The sequence below is a fragment of the Schistocerca serialis genome, chromosome 7, assembly GCF_023864345.2.
Source record: "Schistocerca serialis cubense isolate TAMUIC-IGC-003099 chromosome 7, iqSchSeri2.2, whole genome shotgun sequence".
In the NCBI taxonomy this organism is placed as follows: domain Eukaryota; kingdom Metazoa; phylum Arthropoda; class Insecta; order Orthoptera; family Acrididae; genus Schistocerca; species Schistocerca serialis.
Window position 1 is genome coordinate 100990962 of NC_064644.1, and position 17020 is coordinate 101007981.

Sequence of the window (17020 nt, forward strand, 5' to 3'; positions counted from 1 at the left end):
TTGGAGCTTTTGGTTAGGGAGCCTGTGCTAAAAATGGACACCTGTATCTTTGCATCTGATATATAAAAGATGGACCAAGAGGAAAACATGGAAACATAGTTATATAAAATTGATGCATGAATGGAAAACACACACACACACACACACACACACACACAGAGAGAGAGAGAGAGAGAGAGAGAGAGAGAGAGAGAGAGAGAGAGAGAGAGAGAGAGAGAGGGGGGGGGGGGGGGGGGGGGGACGGGGGGTCGAGAGAGAAACGAATTTATAAAAATACAATCTCATAACCATTACAGTGCACACTATTATTTGTCAAGCTACTACTGATAGCTCCAGAGGGGAATGCAACAAGTGGAGGTATTAGTTCTGGCCAACAAAAACTGAAGGACGAGGACAAGTTGAACAACAGGAAGGGAAGGGGGCCTACTATGTGTGTGCTATATGTTTGATACCAAGTCAAAGCAGATCCGAAACAGTCAAGAATTCCTTACATAATATACATAAGTGCCTTGTTGACAAGTTTGTTTTCAGTTGTATTTATTAGTACGAATACTGTATCAGTGCTCAGAAGCAGCATTCAGTGACATAGTTTATTCTAACAGACATTATCCAAGTCACATATGGCTCCAGTGTCGAGTAAACAATTAATTACTCATTCTCAAACAAAGAAGCTCAACAAGACAACTGGTACTAGCTTTAATGAATACTAAAATGCTACCCATACCAATGTTATTGTTAAGATATGTAATGCTCGCAATGGCTAGAAACATAAATACCAGTTTCAAGCACAGCAACCAGAAAAGTTACACAGATGATGCTTGTACATTCATATATTTCACTTTATTTACAGAGGCTCGGCAAAAAGGCACAACATACTGGTAACTTTTTCATAAAGCACAAAACCTTCAATAGTCCTGCAAATATGGGAAAACAGAGAACAATACATTGCCTTGTTCCGCATAAAGCAATCATCACCACATTAAAGCTCATCTGTTACAGAAATCTATTAACATTATTTGTGAAACAAACTTTCTTTCAAAATTAGAAATTAAAATCTGCAAAAATAATAAAACATTGCTTAATCACAAAATATCACCCTAAAAATTTCAATCAGAAAAATTTCACTCCTCTGTTATCATCAAAATCCATAAATTCAGCATTACCACGTTGCTGCAGGCGAAGAACTGAGCGAACCAGTGTGTCTTCATCCAAACCATGGAAATCACAACTGACAGTATCATCTCCATGCGTTAGTTCGTATAACGTACATACTGTACCACTCATGCCGTTATCACGTGCCCAAGACAGAAGGCAGTCTGCCCACTCATCTATAGTGCGGCCACAATGCACAGCCCAGGTATAGCCCTGCTTGTCGAGACGTTCCGCATGACCAGTGCGAGCCAGTTCTTCCATTACAGCTGTTATGCCCTCTTCGGGAAACCGTCGGTTGATGGTGGCATTCGCAAATGGTGGACCCCGCCCTGCTTCACGCACGTCTACTTTACTTTGCCGCGTCGCTCCGTACCATTCAAGTACAAGTGACCTGATGTAAAGAAATATTTCTTTTCAGTTCTCTGACAAAGTATTAAACGAAAAAACAACACACTTTATACCAACTTCAATCCCATTACTATTTTTATGTTAATTTTAGGAGAAGTCATGTAAATTATGAAAAGTAGCTTGACTGCATAAAAGAAAACAGTGAATAATTTTGTTAGACGATGTCACAGGAATGAAACTAACCTCAGACTGCAGGAACATGGTATGTGAGACCTGTGAAGATCAGTATTGTGTCCACTCTTATTCTTAACCTACACAAATGTGCTGACAATGTCTTACAAGGAGATATAAAAACTATAATGCTCGCTGACAGTAGTAGCATATTAATCAAAGGCCATAGTATTAAACACTATTCAGATGTATTCTGAACAGGCTAGCAGTTTTAATTTTACGCTCACAAGGACTCATATTATGGGAAATACTCTTAACTTAAACACTGAGCCTAAAATTCCTCAGGATCCAACACAATGAATTAAAATGGAGTCGAACACAAAAAACTTATTAAGACACTCAATTTAGCTCATTTTTCTTAGAAGTTTGTCTCATTGTGCAAAATAAGGCACAACTCACCAGTTAACAAAATTTAGTATGTTTAATTAGAAATACTAACATTCAGAAATCTGAAAGCTAAACCAGGATTTTGGCCATAAAATACATATCTTATTGACTGAAAGAGCACCTAATCTAATATATCCTGAGGCTAGCATCTCCATCTCTCCCCATCCTTGCAACAGGTGAGTTCCACTCAACTTGACATTGAAGCAACTTACTCCATCTCAACCATTTCCAATCTATACCTTTTTTCTTAAGAAAAGGAATTGACAGTTCCAAAAAGTAGGAATAGTGCTTATAGAGTTTTGGGAAATACATTATTCCACATCCTACATTTATCAAACCAATCATGGAAACTTACAGTGACACCATTATCATCTTTGAAGATACAATCCCTAGTGGTGAATTAGCAATGTTGTTGAACAAATATGACCACCTCCTGTTTCACATATCACATTAATTAGTTACATTTCCTTTCAGTGTGATTATATAACCCACCGAAAACAACAAAACAGCAACCAAAACCATATAAAAACTTTACCATGCATTACAAGTGGGAGAAAACTGGATAGTACACTTAACTTCTTTTTCTGCCCATATGTACCGACTGTAAAATTAGAAAAATTCTTTGCTTCATTTCTTCATCATCAAGCCACATTGGGGCACTTATGGTGCTTCTCCACTTCCTCCACCTTTCCATCATTCTTCTTCTACAACTGTTTTCTTCCAGTCCAGATTCCTTCTTCTTAACATGGTCTTGATTGAGTCAATACCTATTGCTCCACTTATCCCTCTTGCCCTCAAACTTGGACATTATATCATTCATTTTGGTATTCTTCCATCTTTCTTTCTCTTCTATCATTCAATTCTTCTTCTTCTCCATTTCCTTCCTAACATCTACACTTCTCACACTGTCTCTCCTCATTTTCCATAACATATTTCTTAAGAATTTCATTTCACTGTCTTGGATGCTATTCTTCTCTCTTGTTGCACTGTCCATGTCTTTAACTCATATGTCAATGGGATATAAGGTGCTTATTGCACAGCATTTCCTTACACTTCATTGGCATCTCCCTTCCCCATATTAAGCCCCTCACACACTAACAAAATGTATTGCTTGGTTGTCCTCTTTTGTTGATTTCTGTGTCCATCTTTGCATTCTTCATTATCACACTACTTAAATATTTAATGCTGTCCACAATTTCAATACCCTATCCTTTCATGCTAATTTGCCCTTTACTTTCTCTAGCTGCTCTGGTTACCACCATAATGTTATTTTTCTCCACACTGCATTTCATCCCATATTTCTCAAATTTTTTCATTTAAGATGTCTAGTTGCTCTGGTACAATTCCGCTATTGGTTCTCCCACAAATGTGCCATTGGCAGATAATTATAATTTCATCTCCCTTCCTCTACGAGCTTTGTTGCTCTCTGTCATGAGTTCATCTATCACCATTACAAATAATAATGGCGACAATATACTTCCTTGACTCAATCCTGATTCAACTTGGATCTGAACACATTTGAAGATTTCGTCATACATTGCTTGAAGAATTCCAATTGTTTGTTTTCCAACCCTCCCCCCCCCCCCCCCCCCCCCTCTCTCTCTTCCCAAGGTCCCCAAACTTTCTCTGTGGTCACTATTGCATGTCTTCATTATCTGTCTCCCTTCTTGAACACTGGAACTATAATTCCCTTTTCCCTTTCTTCAGGCACACATCTCTGAGTCCATATGCACCTTATCAATCTATGTAACCACTGTAGCCCAGTAGATCCACATGCTTTTATCACTTTTACGTGTATTTGATCTATCCAACTGCGTCTCATATTTTCATTCTTAAACTGCTAGTTCCACTTCTAACATTAATATCTTTCTCTTTTCAAGTCCAGGTCCCCCCCATTGCACTCCTATTCCCTACTATCACTATTTTTCATGTTTAGCAGTTTGTCAAAGTACTCTTTTCATCCTTTCCTTTTCTCCTCCAGTTGTGTTATTAGCACTTCACTTTCCCCTTCCACCAGCTCTGTAATAGTGTAAAAGGAGTACATTATGAGATAGAATTGCAGCCACCTTTAAAGAGGTCAAATGTGTGGTACTGCTGATAAGACACTTTCTAACTTCCAGAACTAATAATTACTTCCTCAGGGAGGGGAGAATGATAGTTCGGGGAAGGTTAAAAAGGAAGGGGCCACTCAGACCTCAGAATGAAAGGGATCTACAAGTAATGAGACAAGGGTCTGCTGAAATTTTATTTTTATTTGTTCTCATTTCTATTTATACTATTCATCACTCTTCTCCCTAATCTACCTTTACTCCCCACACTGTCATCACATTTTCTGGACTGTAGCTGCCACATTACCTGCCAATGTACCCTCCCTGACCACCTCTCACTGATGCCTCCCCACTCATCTTTGTCCACTCTCATCCACACTACAGGTCAGTCCCTCTCATCCTGTGGCTTACTGAATGGCTCTTTCTTTTCGCCTTCTCCAACTTATTCCTCTCCCCTCCCAAAGGAAAGAAATGTTAGTAGCGCAAGGTAGGAAGTTTATCACTTTTATACGTATCTCTCAAGAGTGATACACTTTTTGACTAGTCAGCAATTCTGTCTTACAATTTGTCAGTTTGTTAGTTTATTTGGTTTAATTTTCCTCTGATACAGTTGTAAAAGTATATACTGACACTACATTTCCCATCCGTGTATTAAGTTTAGCAATAACTGCCATGGCAGTGTCCTTAAATGTAACACTTTCATTTATTCCCTACTGCCACTCTCGACAAGAGCAAGAGCATTAGCAGTTAAGTATCCCCATAGCTTCTGTATGCCATCGTGGTACTAGAGACAGCAATTGCACATACACATAATAAACTTATGATTTAACACAGTTACACCAACTAAACTGGCATTGGTTTTATCTCCAGTGGAGGTCTGTAAGGTCTGACATGACTGTAGATCAGAAAATACCAAAACACAGCAGATATACTGATAACACAATACACACACAGATGTGTCAGCACAGTGACAAACAAACTCCAGCAATGATGCGTATGTGCAAGCATATTATCATTGTTCTGTAGAACAACTGTTATCAGTTCCAAGTGTTGAATGTAACTAACACTACCTTTCCAGTTCATTTATCTGAACATCTATATACTGATGACACAGGTAATCACAGAGGCACCAACATGTAATACACAGTAAATACAACCCCTTCCTCTCCCTCCTCCATATATGCACATCCACAACAATTTAAAGTGTGCACCTTTTGCATAACTTTTCCACTTCTTTAATCACTTTATTGAAAAACAACAAAATTATTTAAAAATTATTTGCAACAGAAAAAAAACCCAAAAAGTGGAACAATTATTAAATTATTCTCCTTCATAAGTATCATCATCATTTGTGAATGTGGCTAAAATTGGACTGTGTACAGATTGGGACGTCGTGTGGGCGCTGATGACCGTGCACTTGAGTGCCCCACAAGCCAATCATAATCATCATCATCATCATCATCATCATCATCATCATCCTTCATAAAAAACTATATAACCAAAACAAAAAAAGGATGTGACACCTGATGGGCAAATTATTTGGAACCCATGGTAAATAAATAAATAATGATCTTACAGAACATGAGGGCATACTGGAAAAATAAAAAATGACAACAGGGAAAGAAGAGGAAGTGAAGTCATTACATGGTCCAAGTTGGTCACTACGGAAATAAAAAGTAAGCTTACAGAGGAATTCACTCCTTGCAATCACATACAATTCTTTTCCATGATCCTCAAAAGACAGTAGCGCAACAACTGGACAGTGAGTTAGGGAAATATCAAGCAGGTTTCAGAGCATCAATATCATTTATTGAACAAATAGAAAATCTCAAGATCATCCTCCAATACAGCAAGAAACAAACCAGACAGTGGGGTAGCTATCTTAGAATTCCAAAAGCCATATGACTGCACAGATAGAACCACTCCTTTTGGAATACTAAGAGAACTAGGACTCAATGAAAACCTCAGTAGATTGGTGCACTGTACCCTGTCCAACACCAAATCCAAAGTAAAGTACATTGGACAACACTCCAAGAGTTTCCCAATTAATACAAAGGTCAGGCAAGGAGAGGATATTTCATGTATATTATGTAACAGTGCCATGGGAAAAAAAAAAGAAAAACCAGCACAGAATAGACCATACCTTTACCAACAAACCATGTACTAATGATGGGAAACAAAGCAGAAAATCTAAAGATTCTGTGTCACAGGTGTTTGCTGATGACCTGACCTTACCTGGCAAAGGACCTGCAACAGGTTTCTATGCAAATCCAAGTATGACATTTAACAACAGTGAAACAGCTTTATTGATCAACATCACATAGACTGAATTCATTACAAATTGTAAAGATGCTCCTAGAATGGTGAGACTCAATTATACCAAGGATATCAAAACAGCCAAAACTGTAAAGTACCTTTGAAATGGATCTCAAATGATTTCACTGAAACAGTAGCTCTTGAACAAAGGAAAATCAAACTACAGAGGGCATACCATGCCTCTAGAAAAATTTATACCTTCAACCACCTGTTGTTGAACATCAAATTAAGCCCCTATAACACAGCAGCCAAATCGTTAAGTATTCTGTGCAGTGCAGTGCCTATACCTAACCAAGAAGACATCCAAGAAGACCTCCGGTTGCACTACATACCAGTCTCACTGCAACTAAGATTTCAATGGGATTCCAATAACTAAGAAGACTGTAATAATTATAGGAGAATAAGTGATATTCCCTCATCTGGTATGATGCTCAAACAAACCATAAAAGAAAGACTAGACCACAGGTAGAAGATGTGGAAGAACAAGTGGGTTTAGGACTAATAAACAATGCACAGGCAATATATTCTTACAGAACAACGAGCAGAAAAGTAATAGCATGCAAAAAGGAGCTGCACATAATATTAATTCATTTAAAAAGGTTTATGACAGTGTGTCAATTAAAAACATATGGGAAGAGGAAAAAAAAATCTTTCCGCAGTTTGTACCAAGTCCGTGACAGAGCTGTGCAAGGATAATAAAAGTACAATCAAAACATGTAACTACCTAACTGAAAAGTTTACAATTAACAAGAGACTGAGACAGTGTTATTCCATCACTGCTACATTGATCAAAATACATACTGAAAAGACTCTAAGACACAAGAGGAGAAAATATCAAAGTGTGTTTCCACAAAAATGGAATAGGAGTATTTGAAGCCTATTGTTTTCAAGCAATTCACATCAAACATGAAAAAAACATAACTAACTTGTTTAGAAAATTAGTAGAGGAATATAAAGAGTGGAGTACATTTGAAAACTGCAGTTTATATCCATAGAAGCTGTAGGCAACTTACGAACTGAAAAGGCTTTTTTTTCCCTTAAATACAATCTCTTACAAGTAGTTGGACCTTACTCTACCACCAGATGTAAGGGCGTTCAAGATATACAAAATAAAATATGGAAAGCAAAAGTCACAACTAAGCAACTAAATCCAGTACTACAGGATGAAACAAGATTTTCTTGCATTTTGCAGGAACCTGCACCCCCCACCCCCACTCATCCTCCCCAGGTTGTCTGCATTTCTACTGCAACCTACATCCTTTTCAAGTTTCTTACTGTGGTCAAACTTCAGTCTCCCTCAACAATTTTTGTGTTGTTGCTGTGCACACCCCACTGGGTCAAGGTGATTCATGGTGATATTTCGTGTCAAAATTCAGTCCACCTCTGTAAATTTCTGGACCCAGATGCTAGGGTAGTTTTATTCCTAATGATGAAGGTGTTATTGATGTTGTTTTTGTGGTGGTGGTGGTGGTGGTGGTGGTGGTGGAAGCTTAAGAATTATACTGAATTTAATACAGCTTGACTACTGTGATGTTTTTATATGAGTATGTCGCCACAAAAGGCTTCAAGACACAGAGCTTTCCTTTCACATCTTAATTCTTTACACCTGTCAATTCATTATTCACAGGACTCCTCTAACATTAAATTCAAATTTCCAGCTTCATGTGATGGAACTGGATTTCTTTTCCATTACCTATTCTTCTAAGATGATTTCTTTATTCTATTGGTATTCAAAGGAAGAGAGAAGTGAACAAAGAATAACTTACAGGTACGCCTTAAAATACTCAACAATGTATAAAATTGGATGAGACATATTTCAAATTTCACACATTGCCTTTAGGCAATGACAGCGTCAGCTATTCCCCATCTTGCACATGACGAATATATTAAAAATAGATAATTTATTCTCTAAGTCAACATTTTTACAATGCAGGAATACGTATCAGTATCTTCAAACCTCCATGCTGCTATCTGCTTTGCTCTTGTCTCTGCATGTGGTTGCAATGTGAAGAATGGTGGGAAGTGAAACTGCCATGGAAACTCAATATTGGGATTTTCAATTGACATCTCAGCAACCCTCCTAAAAGTACAGAAATAAAATCAGTTAAAATAGTAATTATAATAGGCAGAAGCAGAAGCTGGAAATTACTAAATCCAGGTAGAAATGAACTTATGCACTGCAAAATTCTGTAGGACTGGGCTACAAAGGATCTTAAGCATTTTCAAGCACTCTGAATAAAATTTTCTGCTTCAGAATCTACCTCTTTGCAGAGGGAAACAAAATAATGAGACGCACAGAAAATATTGAAGTTCTGCACCTTGAAAGTTAATTAATTCAAATCAAAAATTAAGATGGGGAAGAACACATTGCCTCAGTCCAGGAGAAAATTGACAGCCAATGCCATTATGTGATTCCCATTTGGAGAGCATATTTTTATGTTATTTAGTTACAATGAAATGGATTTCTCAGTATCTCATATCTTTATTCTACTTACTCAGCAATTTCTTGTCAATGCTTAACAGACATAAGGGCCAACAGATTTCCCAAAAATAAATCTGTAAATTACTGAATTATCAACCACATTTTTGGAAGGAAAAATTTTTTTTTTATCCCTGTGTTGTTCTGGAAATACAGCAACCATTGCACAACCAGATACCTATCAGCAGCTTAATTTCTTACTATATTAAGAATTTGAAAACATATCCTTATTTTCATTGATTTCTCTGATACCATGGACTCTTTACATGCTCTAGGCCCTCATTGTTCTTTCTAACTTTTGCATTTAGGTTTCCCATGACAATCAAGATGTCTCTCTTACTGATACTTTTAATGGTGTCACTTAAGGAGAGGTAAAACACTTTTTCTGTTCAGTATCTGAGGTTTCTGTAGGAGCGTAACACTGGATGACTGTGACATTTCGAATGTTTGTCTGAAACTTCAAATTTATGTGCCAGTCACGATTTGGTGATTGGAGGTACATTATTCCCACACAAGAATTGCTATAAGGTTACATGGATATTCCCTGATCACAGAACAGAAAACCAAATTGATCATACAGCGCTAAGCAAAAAATTTAGAAGGTCACTGATGAACGTGAGAAATAAATGTGGGGCTGATATTGGTACTGATCACCACTTTATTGTTGCAAATTTTAGACTAAAAATCATGGCTACAAATAGAAAGTTTGAACAACGGAACAAAAAATATGATGCAGGAAAACTTAGAATAACAGCAAAACAAGAAGCTTTCTGTATTGAGCTAAGGAACTGCGAAGAGGCACTCCAAGAAACACAGGAAAATGATGAAAATAGTGTTGTTGATACATGGATGCAGATTAAGGACGTCTACTGCAATGTGAGCAAACAGGCCCTGGGCTTTAAAAACCATTTGAAAGAAGATTGGATGTCCGAGCGTACATGGAATTTGATCGGCTGTAGCAAGGAGATTAAGGCAAAATTAAATATGAGTAAAACAAGACAGCAGAAAACTCGAATGCAAGCTGAGTATGCCGCTACTGACTCCCAAAGAGGAGTGTGAGGAATGATAAGAGAAAGTGGATGGATGAGCAAGCTCTGAGAGCAGAGACAGCAGCAGCAAGGGATGATGCAAAAGAACTGTACTGCATCACTAGAATGTTGTCCAAAAAAGGTTTCAACAAGAACAGACCTGTGAAAATCAAGGAGGGCCGTCTGTTGACAACAGAGAAGACCAACTTAGAAGATGGAGAGAACATTTTTCTGAAGTCTTAAACAGAGAGAGTAACCTGAAGACAGGGAGAGGCAATGAAAATTTCCAGATGCCAGTGATAGAATCAATATAAACACACCATCTAAGACTGAAATTAAAATAGCTCTCAAACAGATAAAGGACGGGAAAGCTCCAGGAATGGATAATATTGCACCTGAGGTGCTAAAATCAGACACTGACACCACCGTACTGCATCCATTGTTTGAGAAGATATGGTCAGAAGAGAAAACACCAAAGGATTGGAAAGAAGGGGTGATTATTAAGTTGCCAAAGAAAGGGGTTACTACCAACTGTAATAACTGGCGAGGCATCACCCTCCTATCTGAACCAAGTAAAGTACTCTGTAGATTGATGCTAAATCGCACCAAGGACTCAGTCGAGGCACGATTGAGAAAAGAGCAAGCTGGGTTTAGAGAGCACAGAAGTTGTGTCAATCTCATCAGCACACTGCGGATAATACTTGAGCAGAGTGCAGAATGGCAGAACACACTCTACCTTACATTTATTGATTTTGAAAAGGCATTTGACTCTCTTAATAGGAGAGTTATGTGGCATACCTTGGAAGAATATGGAATACCATCAAAGATAATAAATATTATTAAAGCCATGTATGATGGATATGAAACTTACTGAATCTATCCAAGCAAATGCTGGGGTGAGGCAGGGATGCATTCCATTACCTACCTTGTTCTTGTTGGTACTGGTCAGCATAATAAAAAGTGTTGTAGATGGTAGGAGAAGAGGTATTCAGTGGGGAATGCAAGACTGGCTTGAAGACCTTGACTTTGCTGACAATATCTCTCTGATCTCACAAAGATTGCGTGACATGGAAGAAAAGTTGGAAAGACTGAAAGAGGAAGCAGAAATTGCAGGACTTACAATAAATGTTCAGAAAACTAAGGAAATGAGAATGCGATCTGAAAAACAAGCAAAGCTAACAGTGTATGGAAAGGAATTGGAACAAGTAGACTCCTTTGTATATCTAGGAAGTACTATCTGTAAAGATGGAGGAGCCGAGGAGGATGTAAAGAGTCGGATATGAAAGGCAAATGGAGCCTTTGTACAGCTGTACCCTGTCTGGCGTAATAAGAACATCTCGAGACGAACCAATCTGCACTTGTTCAGTAGCAACGTAAAATCAGTCCTCCTGTATAGTTGCAAAACATGGAAGGTAACAAACATGAATGTAAACCACCTGAAAGTCTTCATAAACCGGTGTCTTCGGCAAATTATAAATGAGAGGTGGCCAAATGTTATATCAAATGACGAATTATCGGAGATGACAAACCAGCGACCAATCCGTAAACAAATAAAGGAAAGAAAATGGAGGTGGATTGGTTACACAATACACAAACAACAAGGAGCTGTTGAAAAGGCAGCACTGGATTGAAATCCACTAGGAACATGTAGGCGTGGCCGCCCGAAAAAGACATGGAAAAGAACGTTGGAAGAAGAAGCTCTGAAAGCTGGTAAAACATGGAATGAAGTGAAATGTTTGGCTGCCAACAGAACCAGATGGAAGATGCTACCCTGTGATCTGACAGGAACAACAGAAAATAAGTCAAGTAAGTCAATATTAAGAATTTATATTGCAAGCTGTATCACCATGTCAATATATATTGATGAAAAAATACTATTTTTAATAACTACTACACAGTACTTGGATATGTGAACCTTTTTTCCATGTGAGAAGCTACTAAAAGTTTTGTTTACTGCTTCCGAGTATTCCTTAAGTACCATTTATCACACAATAAGAGGATTAGTGGTCGTGTTTTCATGCCTTAGAACAGTGGCTGGCACTCCTGACCTGCTGTGCTTGAAAGTTTTTGGCCACCAAACTTTAAAAAAAGTTGGACTATCACTGGAGTGAGATTTAAAAAAACAGATCCTTTAAATGAAAATAAAATTTCAGTGAAAATGATTTCACTGCATGTGACAATTTCCACAGCAGATACAAACGAACATTTCTCATTTCCATGAATTTCACAACTTAAATGAAATTACAGTAATAAGATTTACTGCACATTGTGCTGCTTGTATAACATTTTTTCCTGCCCCTGCCAAACAATGATTTTTTCCAGAGACAATATGAAATATTTTCTGTTGAAATGTGTGAGTGAGAAACAAGTGATCACTTTTTACTAGGCACCCATGATGTAGGTTGAAAGACAAGAATAGTAGTAGAAAGTTATGAAGAAAAGATAGAGAGGCAAAAGAATGAAAGTTTGCTACACCTTAAATTGTCTCTTTTCTCAGCAACCAACCTTTCACCTTTTCAAACCCCCTTAACTCAGTATGATTAATCATTTTTACAACCCCCTGAATCCATATTTACAATATTACAACATGGCGCACACACACTACACTAGTCCCTCTGTGGCTGAGGCAGTCTGCACATGTCACTTCTATGATTATTATAACTTCTAAAAATAAACTGAGCAATTCAAAAAACCAAAAACCTGGTGAAAGTGTTTTTACTTTGGAGGTTCTATGTACTTCTGAAAAATACCAAACCATCAACTCTACTCACAGCTCATTATTTGACATACATCAGATCTTTTGCCTCATTATTTATCTGTAGCAGTTCTTATCTCAGTTACATTTTTTCAGTCATTCAACTAAATAATATGCTGACCTTTACGGCTATTCATTTCTGCTTGTGATGTCTGGTAAACATCAGCAGTTAATTAGTACATGTGTCTAGAACCACTAAAAAAGCAAATGTAAGAAATACTTTGTAGAAAAAAATACATTAAGTTTAATGACACTAATGGAAATCAATCAGAAGTTACATAGTTGATGTATGAATAACCTGGCGAATGAGGGTTGTTTTCCATACTCCAAATACCATGAAAGATGAAATGAGACATAGAAAATACTTAATAATAGAAACTGACAACATCAATTTTAGGCCCTCAAATGAATGTTTAAAAATTTTCACAAAAGTGGAAGAGAACAGTTTCTGGCTATATTACTTCTGCATCCAAAAATCAAACATTGGAAAATCCAGGGTGGAATGTAACAATATTATGAAAAGGTAAGTTGCTACTCACCATATACTGGAGATGCTGAGTTGCAGATAGGCACAACAAAAAGACTGTCACAAATACAGCTTTCAGCCAGTAAGGCCTTCATCAAAATTAGAAGACAGACACAAACATACACACTCACACAAATGCAACTGACACACACAACTCTGCAGTCACAGGCAACTGAGGCCTCAGCTGCCTGAGACTGCAGTTGTGTGTGTTCTAATTTTGATGAAGGCATTACTGGCTGAAAGCTGTATTTGTGAAAGTCTTTTTGTTGTGCCTGTCCGCGACTCTGCATCTCCCCTATATGGTGAGTAGCATCTTTCCTTTTCATAATATTGTTACATTCCATCCTGGATTTTCCATTGTTTGATGTTTGCTGGACAGCTTTTCTTCGATCCTAACCCAGTGCTGTTTTCCTTTGTTACTATTTTCTAATGCATCACTATACCCAATGTCTGTCTGTCCTTTCTCTTCTTTCCTGTGTTTCTCTTGTAGCCTTACAAACCACACTGCACACACTACTTACGTGCCAGTGTGTTGTGATTCTACAATTTATTGTTTGTGTCATTACAATTTATTACATAGGTTGTAGTCATTGGCTATTTGGATGTGTATTTCATTTCTAAATGTATACATTTTAATGACAGTTTATTTTATTTATTTGAGATACATATTCCATATATCCAGTATGGCGTGATTACACATGGATGTGGAACGAGTCAAAGAAGATACAATATGGATACCATACAATACAATACATACTGGTATATTACACAAAGTAGATGAATGATTCAAAACTGGTACAATACAATAATATAACAGAGATAATAAACAATGCAATACAAAAATACAATAGTGATAAAAAAAACAATACAGAGACAATGACAAATAAAGGAATATGAATTACTACTCAAATTATGTATCTCTGCTGAAGAATTCATCTAAAGAGTAGAAACATTTTTCCAGTAGGAATTCCTTAAGCTTTTCTTTTTTCTTTTTCTTTTTTTTATTTAAGTAGCGTTTTATTTATTTTAGACACTTTATATTACACGGGAGTGTGTTAAAGGTTTTTGTACTTGTGTACTTTACCCCTTTTTGTACCAGAGAGAGATTTCTCTATTCACAGTGCATATCACCTTTCCGTCTTGTATTATAATGATGATATGCATCATTTGTTTCCTATTCAGAGGAATTGAGAAGTGTGAAAGCCATGAGTGAGAGGAGATGATGTGAGGTAGCATTTAATATATCTATCTGTTTAAAAAGATTGCGACATCAGGTTCTTGGAGGAACACTACATACAGGCCTAATTCGGACTACTTTTTTCTGGCTTACAAAAATTTTTTTTGAAAGTGGTGAGTTGCCCCAAAAGATTATTCCATAGCACATCACTGAATGAAAGTAGTCAAAATATGCAGACTTTGATATGCTGATGTCTCCAATTTTGGAGATTATTCAGATGGCAAATTTCTCCTGAGCTAACCTTTATTGGTGTTTGCTGTATGGAATTCCCAGTTGAGCCGGTTATCTATGTGAACGCCTAGGAACTTAGTGCACTGAACGCTCTGTAACTGTTGGCTCTCGCGTGCAATGTCAATTCCTTCTGGGCTTATGTATCTGAATTGGAAGTGCATGTGATTTGTTTTACTGAGGTTTATTGCTAGAGAATTTGCTGTGAACCAGTTCACAACATTTGCAAGTGCTTCGTTGGCATTTAATTCTACGTCAGTGGAAGTTTTGCTGGCTGTAACTATACTTGTGTCATCTGTGATTCCGTTAAGACTGCTACGTGTGTCAGTTAACTTCCAGCAGAGGGTTAAGTGGGCCACTTGCAAGTATGTTACATTTTGGCCTCTGCTTTTGATGATATTTAGATTATACTCTTAATATTTTTTTCCAAACATTCCTTGAATAGAAACCAAAGCAGTTATGTGCTAAACATGTAATTCTTGTTAAATATTAAAATACAAAAAGTCAAAATGTAAAAACTGGTTCAGTTACCCTAACTTTAGCCTACTCCTTGTGTAATGGTTTTCCATTCTGAAGGTTACTTTCCTCCCTCAGAAGTTGTATATAGCAAGCAGTATTCACAATATCACAGACCTTCAATTGGTCATGCAAAAGATTTTGTGTCATGCAGGGAGTTGGCTGGAGTGGAGCTAATTTTGTCTACAAACTGGCTCACAGCAGATACTATGCTTTTGCCTTTTTAAAACCCATACTGATTTTTTTTTTTATTTTTGTATGGAATTTTGAATTTGCATTATCACAACCTTTTCAAAAATTTTTGAAAGTGATGGAAGACGAGAGATTTTGCGATAGTTTCCCATATGTTCTTTTGCTCCTCTGAATAATGGTTACTTATTGCATACTTCACAGTAGCTGAGAAACTACCTCGGTTGGCCTTGGATGATTCTGAAGATTACCAGCAGCAGCGTTTTCTAACAGTTTACAGTAAGAACTAATAGTAAACTGCTATACAATGATTCCAATAATGAGCATACCCTTATGTCGTTCCCAATTATTTCTCGATGAAGGCTAGGTTCTTGCTCAAAATTCCTCGCGACACCAATCATATCGCCATTTCCCTGTTACGGAATTTGTACGATCAGTGTCAATAATAATAAACAGTCGAAAATAAGAGCTGTTCCATACCGACTGCAGCCACAGAAAACCTCGAGCAATTATTTTTGTGACATTGTATACGCAGTACAATAACGGGCGAAATCAGAGGGCAACCTGTCCGAAAGACTTTTTATTAAAAAATAAAGCTACATGGAATGAGGTAATCCGTCAGTAGGCCTACCGTTGGAGTTACTTCTCTACGCCAAAACAATGTACGCGACTACACTAATAATTACTCAAATATGTGACAGCACTCTATTCTAATAAGTTTTAACCTCATTTGTACGTTACGTCTCCATCTTAAAATACAGTACACGGAGATTATATTTTGTTAACTTCATTTAGCTGACAAATCCATATTATAGGACTTACAAAAATATTATGTTCAGTTGTCTATAGCACCCGTATGAATTTCACCGCCAAACGTCGCCCATGTATCTTTCACTTCTACACTTCGAGAATGATTCACCGACGGGTCCCGGTCGACGCGTTCAACACTTGTGATTTGTGAATGACAACACCCACAAGACAACACAGTGTGTACCATGGCTGATAGTATGTCAAATCCCCGATGTGTATTGCTGTTTAGCGGAAAACGGAAGTCTGGTAAAGATTACATAGTCGAAAATCTACTACAAAGGTAAGATAAATACTGTAATTGAGAAGTTTTTATACTGACGTAAGTCGCCGGGTGGCAATAAAAGAAAGCTGTCTGGTATTTGTGGTGACATTTGCTTACGACTTGATCCGTATCGTGTATAATGTTTATGTGTAACTGCAAGAATCGCCGTCAGCGTAACGAACAAAATAAACACACTTCGACAATGCAAACTTGCTGCTGCTTTTGTATAATTCTGAAATCGCCTGTCAATGGCTGGAAAACGCCTTTAACAGCTATGATGATCACTGTTTTAGACTCTATGCCTTGGGTTATGAATAATTCAGGTATACTTATAGAACGGCAAACCGCGCTCTGGAATGGAAAATTCATTTGCGCATTTTAGAAATGAAATCACAATAGACCACGATTTGTTGCGATCTTACGACGGTAACAACAGAAGTGGAATTTAATGGTCACAAACTACACGAAATACCTTGTGTAAAATACTAGGAGTCTAAAGGGATAAAAG

At 37.4% G+C, this 17020-nt stretch overlaps 2 protein-coding genes across 3 annotated transcripts in view; one reads left to right on the top strand and one right to left on the bottom strand.

Annotated features, from left to right (window-relative positions):
- Nucleotides 1-520: 520 nt before the first annotated feature.
- On the bottom strand, nucleotides 521-16400 carry LOC126412168 (vacuolar protein-sorting-associated protein 25). Of its 2 annotated transcripts, none has more exons than XM_050081644.1 (3): nucleotides 16263-16400; nucleotides 8440-8562; nucleotides 521-1543 (listed from the first exon to the last, which is right to left on the bottom strand). In XM_050081644.1, exons 2-3 carry the CDS (start codon nucleotides 8547-8549, stop codon nucleotides 1111-1113), a joined length of 543 nt encoding a protein of 180 aa, XP_049937601.1. In that variant the 5' UTR covers nucleotides 8550-8562; nucleotides 16263-16400; the 3' UTR covers nucleotides 521-1110. The 2 variants fall into 2 exon arrangements, with proteins under 2 accessions (XP_049937601.1, XP_049937602.1); XM_050081645.1 differs by lacking the exon at nucleotides 16263-16400 and adding an exon at nucleotides 15770-16079.
- Nucleotides 16394-17020, top strand: part of LOC126412167 (phosphomevalonate kinase) — a 71501-nt gene continuing 70874 nt past the window's right edge. Inside the window, exon 1 of the mRNA XM_050081640.1 lies at nucleotides 16394-16530. Within this exon, the coding sequence (XP_049937597.1) occupies nucleotides 16436-16530 (95 nt within the window). The 5' untranslated portion in view covers nucleotides 16394-16435. The remainder of the gene's footprint in view (nucleotides 16531-17020) is intronic.